General features: G+C 34.4%; 1 protein-coding gene across 1 annotated transcript; it reads left to right on the top strand.

Moving 5' to 3' along the window:
- The first annotated feature begins 1,083 nt into the window (after nt 1-1,083).
- On the top strand, nt 1,084-11,181 carry LOC106177130 (uncharacterized). The gene is made up of 14 exons (XM_013559819.3): nt 1,084-1,283; nt 2,165-2,457; nt 3,396-3,512; nt 3,863-3,949; nt 4,681-4,752; nt 5,049-5,285; nt 6,200-6,364; nt 6,979-7,101; nt 7,635-7,831; nt 8,049-8,203; nt 8,603-8,796; nt 9,255-9,336; nt 9,881-9,990; nt 10,527-11,181. The coding sequence occupies exons 1-14, from the start codon at nt 1,160-1,162 to the stop codon at nt 10,545-10,547; spliced, it is 1,977 nt and encodes a 658-aa protein (XP_013415273.2). The 5' UTR covers nt 1,084-1,159; the 3' UTR covers nt 10,548-11,181.
- The last annotated feature ends 9 nt before the right edge of the window (nt 11,182-11,190 follow it).

Here is an 11,190-nt window from a genome sequence, read left to right as displayed (position 1 = left end):
TTATTATTATTTTCTTTAAACATAATCCCAAATCCTTTGAAATAGGCCTACTTGCTTTTAAATTGACATTCTAAACCCGCTGCGCCATATATTAACAATTGGTCTGTGGTGCCTGTTTTGTTTTACGTCGTCTGGAATGCCTGTTTCCGCCGTTGTTCTGACATGTCCTGCCGTATAATACTCAAATCCAATATAAAAGTGCATTTCACAGGCTGAAGTGTCCAAAAATAAAATTGAATGAATTGTATTCAATTTTTTTAAAACATATATGTGTATAGAACAAAAATCCACAACTGTCTCAATTTAAATTCAAATTTTATTTTTAATTTTTATACCGCGTTCCGATATATTTTGTACTGATTAGTCATGGTAAGGGGCTTTGCGTCATGGCTAAAATTCGGTAACGTTTGTTCCTTAGAAAATTGTCAGTTTCTTTTTGTTCAAGTACTTGGTGCAATCAAGGAGTTTCAACAGTCTGTTGAAACTCCTTGGTGTAATAGATAGTGTTTTCTGTTGCTGACCGAAAATATATTGTGATTTCATGATAGCTTGACATTTCTGATATAATATTTGGATCACGAGGGGAAAAATGATTTATTTAGGCCTAATGCTTATTTTACTGTCGGTAGGATGCATTTTCCCAGTTTTATTAATATTCAGTAACAAACAAACTTAAGTCGCTCAAAAACATTTAACTGCTCTATACAGAAGATTATTAAAAAATTTTAACAACGTCATATTTGTAGGAGGTAAATCAAAGAACGAAACCATGCAGTAATGATTGAATTTTCAAAGTGAGTAAAACGTTTCACAGCTGGACGTTTTGCATTCACAGTAACGTAGAGCCTATGTTCCTTTTTCTAGTTTTTTTGGGGTTAGAATATGAATTATTTTTTTTATTATTCATGGTTCCAGGAGAATGAAACTTTGACACAAACTTCTTTATGTGGGACCCTAAAATAATCAAACATAGTTTGCAATCTGTGCACTAAATATTTTTAAGAGCATGCCTGTGACGTCATGCACCTCTATGATATTGGGTTTTGGTGATACAGCTGTAGTTTGAGATCGTCTTGGCGCACGTGACCTGACCTAGATGTCACTGAGATGTCACAGTCGGTGAAGACCTACTTTGCTTCTTTCCGTGTGCTGATTCACCATGTCTGTCTTTAAAACTGCTGAATATGGGTCTTGGAAATCGCCAGTTTCTAGTGCAATTGTATCAGAAGGGAGCATATCACTCGCAGAAGTGCACGTAGATTCTGCAGGAAGTAACAGTGCAGGTACTAAGTAGTATAACAGTGCCGGTAGCTACATGTACAGAGACGTAGAGTCTACTACATTACATTATTGTATGTTACATTTTATTAACAGTTTGCAGCACGCTCGGCTGTCACCTTGATTGGTTAGTAAAATCGCTACATGATTAAGAAATCGGGTGCATTTGCTTAAAAAAACAAAAACAAAAAAAGAAAACAAAATGATCTTAGGGTGCCACACAAGTCACACCAGGTCCGTGGGGGGTGGGGGTAGGTGGGTTGGGTTCGAAAGAATTCCCCCCTTTTGCTGGGAAAAGACCCACTCGGGTAAACTTGATCTAGGTTAACAGGTTTAATGACAAAAGGTCCACTTTTTCAGAAAAAGAAGCTCCGTTTTGCAATTGGTAGCTACGAGCCTGCACATTAGTCTACCATTAATAGAAATGCTACCATATAATTAAATTCTTTTGTGCTGCAGTCAGACAAACTAAAGCTTTAATCGTATGCTTAATAAACAGCACATTTTGTACTTGTAAAGAATTGACACATGCTGCCTGTATGTTAATGTGAATCAGTAACATTGGCACCGAAAGAGCCCATACTGATAAACTGTTATAGGTGGGGTCATTGGATATATACTGTAGTGCAAGACATGTACTTCTTCCACATAATTCAGTGATTGAGTTCTGATGCTTCCTAAGATCAATTTATGTTGCCAGATTTATCTCCACAATAAATGTTCAGTTTTACTGTTACAAAAAACAGGCTCATGTCTCACAGTCTGTAGTGCTTATTTGTTGATTTTTCAAATACCTGTAATGTCCTTTTGTTCCATTGGCCTGTAAACACTAAGTAAATGATATTCAAATTTCAAGTTTCTGTTCATATATTTTCCAATCTTACAGTGTACTGGTCTGAGCTGAGACCCAAGGAAGGGGGTCGATATGTTGTGTGCTCTGCTTCTGTTGGAGGTGATGGTGGAGTTGAAATACAAGAATGGACCCCCCAAGGTTTTAATGCAAGAACAAGAGTCCATGAATATGGAGGTGGTGCTTTTATTGTGCATAATGATGTGGTATACTTCTCAAATTTTGCTGACCAGAGGTTGTACAAACAAACTAGCCCAAGTGAACCCCCTCAACCGCTCACTCCAGAGGGCTGTGGTTGGAGATATGCTGATGGGCAGTTTTCTGTGAAAGTGAGATAAAGTTTTATTTCATTTCAGCTTAACATATTCTATATACATAATACTTGTGCCAATTCTAGTACCTCTCAAGAAAAAGCAAATTTCTGCTACTTATGAATCATTGCTTGACGTTGTGTCTGTACTTTGATTTGATTTTTGATATCAATTTTAATTAAATAATTGAACAGACATTTCAGAAGGAAATGTGGACATCAGGTACTTGAACTTGACAGATTTTATCATTTTAAAGGTTCAAAATGGAAGAATTAAAGCAATCCAAGCCAGGATTTTGAACCCATTCTAAATGTATGACTCGCTTCTTCTTGAACTTACTTGAGGTCATTAAAAACTTTATAAGCATCAGATTTTGACAGACAAACAGCCTTACTTGATATCTAAAAAAAATAGTCATATTTGCCGTCCCCTGCCAACTTCAGTAGTCAGCCATTTAATTATGACATAGTTTGAAAATAAGGTGGGTCAAGGCAGGAGAGTCCCACAATATCTGGACCTCATGTCAGTGGAATGAATGGCATATCTTGAAAACCTCAGTTTAAGTGGGGTTTAGATCTTTTTGCTTTTTTAAAATTGTTATAGTCATGGTGAGTGTCAGAAAAGGAAGGTTAAAGGTTGGTAAGTCAGGGAAAATGCTGTTAACCTTGTGAAAATTTGTTAAATATGAATTTTGGTGAGAAAATTTGCAAAATATTACGACATAGAAATGTAATTTTGGGACATTTTCAAGTGCATATACTGTAGTATAGTATAGGATCATTTTATTATTTTATTTTTTTGTGTGTTTCTCTTGCAATGCTAAGTAGATCACAATGAGATCTTCATTTGGTGGGGACAGTTACATTAAAAAAATTCTGTTCTACTTATAAATGAAAACTATGGATCATGTGAAAACTTGATAATTTACTTTGTTTTGCTGACTCTTTTCACTGCAGCTGAACTGTATTTTCTGTGTGCGGGAAGACCACAGTGGTGTTGTGAACAAGTCCAGGAAAGAGGCGGAAAATACTGTAGTTGTTATCAATCTAGAAACACAGGAACAGAAAGTGTTGGTAATAAGTCCATCTTTGCTGAACCAGTTTCTTCAATTCGTTCTTTAACTGCTGCCTTTTTTTGATTCTTGTAAATGTTATATTCATAAGTGGTTATTATGCATAGTGTAACAAAGTGTTCTTTATACATGTCATTTTGTGTTGATGCCACCCATTTAATTCCAAAACTAAATAAAAGATTACGTTGTTCTTACTTTAAACTCTTTTGACTGTTGATATTTTGAATTTTTTAGTTTTGAATGACAATTATAATGGAAATTATTATATCACTTTCTGAGCTGATGATTTATTATGATGTGAACTGAACGTGTTTATTTTTTATCTTCTTATTATTGTTTTTAATTTTGTAGGCTAGTGGAGCAGACTTCTATTCCTGTCCCAGAGTGTCACCAGATGGTACAAAGTTATGCTGGATGCAGTGGTTTCATCCAAACATGGTATGAGATTAGTAATTTACAATGTACTTGTAGAATTGCCTCAATAAGAGGACTCCTGATCATTAGATCTACTGTTTATCCTGCTTTCAGCAATAAGAAAAATAGGACACAAAAAGCTGAAAATGATGATGCACAAAATAGGTAATTTTGTCGATTTTGATGCGATAATACATTATGCCTTACAGCAAAATCAACACCAAATTTCGATAATGCACAACATGATATACCAACAATAAGAATATAGCTCCAGGCCCGTGGAATTCAAATTCACACTGAAAATCTCAATATGTGAATAACAATGATCGTGCACTAAAATGGTTAACAGCATCAACATCATAAATTTTCGAATATGTATTATTGTGTAAGTGGAAATACAGAAATTATTAGTAAGCATAGGGATTCGGGTGCATGGGAGCTTGTTTATTTGTCAATTTATATGCAATATTACACAACAGTTGCCTGTATTGTTACCACCAATTTTTGATCATTTTTTAAACAGATAAATGCTATGAATAGTTATGGCCTATATTGGTGTGGATAAAGAATTAATGGACTACTTTTAGGGACACACAAGCATTTGTTATATAAAATATTAACCCTTACATAAGTACGGATAATTTGGGGAAATGGTGAAATATTTTGGATTTATGTGCTAGATGAATGTCAGTTTGTAAAATATATATATCTGGATTTTTCCCCAGTGCAATTATTGATCACAAAACTATTTTCAGCCATGGGACAATACTGAGATATGGATGGCAGACTTAATAGGGGATCAAGTAGTTGCTGGCACTGCCAAAAAGGTAACAAAAATGAAAGTGCAAGTAGGAAAATGTTACAGAACTATTTATCCATTTTCAAACCTAACCTTTTTGTTTATTTATCAGTTATGTCATTTGCATGCATCAGTGTGATGATGACAACAATATTCTATCCTATGAATCCAGATTCTTATTTTTCACATAAAAGTTATGTTTGAATTGAAGCTTTTAATGGTCTAAATGAATTACGGCTGTGCACATGGCACTTATCTTATTCATAGCCCTAGTACATTTGCCAATTGTCTTGTTATGTTACTGAAAGTGGTTGTCTTTCTCAGGTAGCAGGAGGTGAGGGAATTAGTGTGATGTACCCTGGGTGGACAGTGGACAACCAGTTACTGTACCTTGGAGATCAGACAGAGTGGTGGAACCTTTACACTGTGGTGCCATCTGGTGAGCATGTTAACTTGTCCCTGAAGGAAGAGGAAGTGGGGAATCCTCACTGGACGTTTGCAAGATATGCATATGCCGTGGATCCATGTGGTAGTGGTAAAATTGCTACTATCTGTGGAGGGGTGAGTATAGATTAATCTTGTTAAACAACTATTAAATGGAACGAAGTAAAATATTCTCATCTGTTGGATGTTTCCATCCATGTTTTGTCATGTTGTACTTGTATCGCATGTTGTTTTACTGCAGTTGTGTCAGTAATTTCACATAACTACTAGTTCCATGTCAATGACAAACTATGTATAACAATGCTATACAAGTTGTTTTCAAGAAAAATCCAGATTTACTTTAAAAAAAAAACGCCCTTGAGTCACCGTATCAATTTCTCAAAGTAATGTGACAAAGTTTTGGCTGACCTACAAAGGTCACACTAAAATGGAAATTTTAAAATGCAGAACTTGTACACAAACTTATTCCCCATGCATTAATTTGAACACAAGTAGTTGCAAAAATTGGAATAAGATTGGCCGCATACTGCCAAAAAGGTAACAAAAATGAAATATTTCTTTACAATTCTTTGCTGTAAACAATCCAGGTTTCACACCTGAATAGCAATTGTTGTCTCTCTTTGCTGAATATAATTCAACCAAATTTTAACTAGAATTGCGCATGTGCTGATTGGTCAGTTTACCAGCCTTAACTTATGAGCGACTTGACCACTGCAAAATCTAATTTTAAGACAACTGTTACTGTATATTTTAAATTTTGAGCATTAATTTGGATTGTACACTGTTTATCAACACTCAGATATTTATACATTGGCGTAATGCATACATGGACATTGTGATCTGCATTGTGCAAATTTTTTTCTCAGAGGAACAAGCTCCATGGGTTATCCTGACCCTTAATTAAATGTAAATTTCTAGTTGGTGAAATTTTATTATGAGTTTTTAACCAAGGGGATAACATTTTTATCCTATAGGAGTATGTTTTGGTTTGGTGGAACCATCATCTTAAGGATATGTTGTATTGTTTTCAGGAGTTGGGCATCTTAGATCCAAAAACAAAAACTACAGTGCCTCTGGATACAGGGTTTAAGAACCATTCTTACGTCAACTACCTACATGATGGACATATTTGTTGTATTGCGTCCAGCCCAACACAATTCCCATGTGTAATTCGAGTCAATGCTGAATCTGGGAAGGTAAGAATTCATGAAGGTAAGAATAGGTCATGTACTGAACGGCTAGATAAGCAAATTTATAGTTTGTTGTTTGTAGCAAGTTGCTTGTGAGGCACAACCTTTCTCACAGCTGTTCACTATACACATAACTTCAGTGTGACTGATAAAGTCCCATGTGTTGGGACATAAGCTCTCAGGTACACTTTCAGCTTACTGTGTAGAAATTGAACAGTTTTAAATTTCGTCATAATTCTCAAAATTATTAATTGCTTATTAATTAAGTTATTAATTTACCCATTTCTCATTATTATTAGATATTTATTAATTACATAATTAAATCAATTCTTACTAATATTTATTAAAGATACAGGAAGCGAGTGTTGATTCCCTGTAACAAAAACCACTTCTACTAGGAAATATGTAACAATATTTTTTGGTTATGCTAATTGAAAGTATACAGTTCCATTTGGTCAGGTTTTATGGCAAAAAATTTACATCAGATGGGTCTTTAAAATAAGAATTGTTATATATATATATATATATATAAGCATGAACCATTTTGGAACTGTGTTACTTAGCATAGTGTTATTTGTTCCAAGTAATCAGAGAAACAGTCACTTTTTTGTCTTCTGTAGTTAGACATATGTAAGGAGTCTGCAAAGCTCCCTGTGGACCGTGGATACATCAGCATACCAGAAAAAATTACTTGGCCAACTGCCGGAGGACAGTCAGTATATGGATACTTTTATCTTCCTAAGGTAATGGTCATTTATAAAATGGCAAATATTATTTTTCCTCCTGGACTATTTGACTGTTTTTTTTTTAATTGGTGTGAAGGAGCTATCAACTACCATGAAGTTAAAAAAAAACGTTTGTGGTAGAAACATGAAGTGAATGATATTTACACTAATTTTGCCACTTCATGTCTATTTCACTCCATAAAATAACTTGCATATGGAAAAGGAATGAATAATTTGGTATAAAGCTACCTATAATTAACATTTTACATCATGTCAATGTTGCCAATTTCAAGATTTTGTAATCTCCTGTAAACTGACATATGTTTTCTACAAATAAGCAATTGCAAGTTGTGACTTTGAAATCCCATAAGCCTGAAGCCCAATGCTAATTACATTTTATGAATGTCCATGTTATCATGTTGTGATAATGCTGTAAAGCATTATGTAATATTTCATCAAAATTGACAAAAAAACTAAATTGTTCACTCACATTGTAATTTTCTGATTCATGTCTATACTTTTAACACATCAACTGCCTTGTTTTACTTTAGAACAAGGACTTTCAAGCACCTCCAAATAGCTTACCACCACTTTTAGTTCGTGCACATGGAGGCCCTACTTCCTGTGCCTCCAGTGCCCTGAATATGAAGCAGCAGTACTGGACCAGCAGGGGATTTGCTGTATTGGACGTAGACTACAGAGGGAGCACTGGCTATGGGAGAACCTATAGAGGGCTGCTTAATGGAAAGTGAGAAGGCAATTAAATTAATGTATTCAAAGTGCTCTGTTCAAGACATTGAATAAAGTGTAGGTAGACCTCTAAAGATTGTAAACTTTTTATGTATAGACTGTGCTTGTATCTAGTCTGAGCAACGTATGTGTTTGTGTCATTGCTGTTGCCACTTTTTTGACACTTTATTACACAATACACGATCTAAAATACAGAATTGCTTTTTCCTATTCAGTTGGGGTGTTTATGATGTTGATGACTGTTGTCATGGTGCTGAGTACTTGGCTGATCAGGGAAAAGTTGACAGGAATAAGCTGTGTATTGATGGAGGTTCAGCTGGGGGATACACCACACTGGCATGCCTGGCTTTCAGAGATGTTTTCAAAGCAGGTAATATTTCTATGAGACCATGTTCACATGTGGGACTTGTTTTGACTAAAATAACCAGATTAATAAATGAGCAAAAATATTTATAAGCTTGGTAGTTGGATCACATAATAATAATAATTATTTAGTACAATCTGGAAGTTTTCCACACCATTAGCTTACAGTCAGCTTGGTACATACAATCAAGTTACAGTGAACATAAGATGTTTTGAAGTTGATTGTGGTGCCATTACCTGATTGATAACTACAATCTCTCTTATTAATGCCAGAATGATCTAAATGCACAGAAACTGACTGCAAATGACTTGAAATTATTCTATGCATTTTTTTAATTTCCCAAAAGTAACGCTTCCCTTTGATGGAGCTACATCTTAATGGGTTTTTGATCATTCAATTTTCCAGGCTGCAGCTTTTATGGTGTGGCTGATGTTGCACTGCTTGCTGGAGAAACTCACAAATTTGAGAGCCGTTATTTGGACACCTGCATTGCTCCATATACCCCGGAAAACTACCCAATATATGATTCTAGATCTCCCATCAAACATATTGAAAAATTTAACTGTCCAATTATATTCTTTCAAGGAGATGAAGATGAGGTACTGCTAAAAACGCACACACACACACACATCTTTTGTTTCTGTGGATATTTTCTTGAATGCATGCTTAATCATGCTTGTTTCAAATTGTTATGTGTATCTTATAGACTAAGGGCCCCTTTACACTGGAGGGCGTCCTTTCTGCGTCCAGCAGTATGGCCTCATTTGAGAGTTTAAAAATTATAATACTTTACGTGCCGACAACTGGCCGATCTTTGAGCATCCATTCTGATTCAAAATCGATGCTCGTGCCTCCTTATTAAGACCACAGCGATGCCAAATTTCATGTTCGCAGAAAGGACGCCGTCCAGTGTAAAGGGGGTATCACTGGAAATTTGGACATTTGCATCTTTGAAGTTTTGGTCTTTTGTAATATGATATTAATCAAATTCATATACAGTAGATGACAGATTTCCTCTGAATCCCCAATTTCTTTTATTTACTCCCTTATCTTTTAGATTGTTCCACCAAACCAAGCAAAACTTATGTTTGACGAAATCAAAGCCAAAGGGATCCCTGCAGCACATGTATTGTTTGAAGGTGAACAAATAAAGAATTTTTGTGATGCATTTTTTAAGTTTCAAAAATATTTCAAAGTATACTTGGCAACATGGTATCTGTATCTTTGTTTTAATGATGTATTTCATAAATGTTAACTTTTGTAGAATATTTTAAAAAGACACATTTCATATTATTAAAACTGATATTTTAACATTAAAATGTCTTAAAGTTGTGAAAACTTATTCAAAAATCTTGCGGCCATAACCGCAATTTTTAGTATTGAGTATCTAACACTTTGGGATATGCCATCTCCAATTCAATTCAGTTCAATTTTATTTCTCTTGTTTTCACATTGAGAACATATAACAGTATTATTTTACCCGGAGGGTTAACTATCTCATTGATTATTTTTATGAATTTACACAGGTTTTTCTATATATCCAAAGAAATTACGTTTACATGAAAGTATCAAAGATTTTTTTAAAATTGCTTCAGTTTAGTTACTTAAAGAGTGAGATATTTCAACATTAAATATAATTTCTTTGTGAGATGTGTAAATAATTGATTTCTAATCTATATGTAGGAGAACAACATGGTTTCAGAAAGTCTGAAAATATAGAGAAATGCTTAGATGGGGAGTTCTACTTCTTTGCCAAAGTCTTTGGCTTTGAACCTGCAGACAAAGGATATCAGGTATGTTGAAGCAGGAGTGTGACTCATTAGATGAAATACGTTGTTATCTCCTCCATCTCCTGTAGTATTGGAATCAATTTTCAAAAAAAAGTTGACAAACGCGATATAAAGTCGATTTATATTTGTCCAGTTGAGGCCATTTTTAAAAATTATTTATGCCAACCCAAACAAAATGTATTATGGGTTTATTTTAACAAACTGACCAAGATAACAAAAAATGGTACTGCACCATCATCTGGCATGCATAACTTTTATTATACAGAGTTGCAAACTGCATAGCCATTACTTTTGTTGTTAATGATGTGATAAGTGTCAAGTCATTGCAAGTTTCCTTTTCTTGTCTTTATATTTATCCAGTTATTATTTTCCAGTAGGAATTGAAAAGCTAAATACCATTTGCTGTCACCAATAGTTTACTCTTTATCAACTACAAATAGATTTTAAGTGTTTACTGATTTTTTTTTCAAAATCATGTATACATCATATGCTGTCTAGCGTATTTTCCATTTGATCAGCATTGCTGATATTCATTTCAGGTGGAGATTGTGAATCTTTGAAATACGATTGCCTCCGAAATATCAAGAAAATGCAAATGGATGGGGTCTTCCAGTGCTGCTAAAAGGTTTTTCCAGTCTTGCAGAAGCAAGATATGAGTTAAATTTGTAATGATAATATTTTGGTGAAATTATGAGATCAACCAACAACATTTCAGTTAATTGTTGTTGTCAAAAAAACTTACCATTCTGGTGACTAGTGCACATTTACTGAAAATCTAAAAATCAAGTGAATGAAAGATTATATGCAGCTTTGCAAGAAATTAATATAATATAATGATATAATACTTATATAATATAATTATGCTTTAGTTTTATTTTGTATTTTCCATTACTAAAAATCTTGGATCTATGTCACGACTGCAAGTCGGTTTTTAGGAAGATTATGAAATTATTTAAAAGACAAAGGACTGCAAGGATGACATCACAAGGCATCATATTTTGGATAATACGAAAGTTTTCTGTAAAATGCTTGAAGAACGCTAGATTTTCCAGTTCCATTATTCTGGGATTTGCTCATATCACAGATTGATAAAATGCTAATGTAGATGAACCCAAGGTGTTTTAAAGGGATAACAACCCTTCCCACGAGATCCACGTTTCACCGACAATAAATAATTCTATTTTACCACCAAAACGGTGTTTA

The sequence above is a fragment of the Lingula anatina genome, chromosome 2 (assembly GCF_051362555.1).
Source record: "Lingula anatina isolate TDL-2025a chromosome 2, LinAna3.0, whole genome shotgun sequence".
NCBI classification, from domain to species: domain Eukaryota; kingdom Metazoa; phylum Brachiopoda; class Lingulata; order Lingulida; family Lingulidae; genus Lingula; species Lingula anatina.
This window is presented reverse-complemented; position numbering and strand designations above follow the sequence as displayed.

Coding starts and splice junctions, on each gene's coding strand:
- LOC106177130 (XM_013559819.3), top strand. CDS start 1,160: ATGTCTGTCTTTAAAACTGCTGAATATGGGTCTTGGAAATCGCCAGTT. Junction 8,797..9,254: donor TTCAAGGAGATGAAGATGAG/GTACTGCTAAAA, acceptor CTTATCTTTTAG/ATTGTTCCACCAAACCAAGC. Junction 9,991..10,526: donor CTGCAGACAAAGGATATCAG/GTATGTTGAAGC, acceptor TATTCATTTCAG/GTGGAGATTGTGAATCTTTG.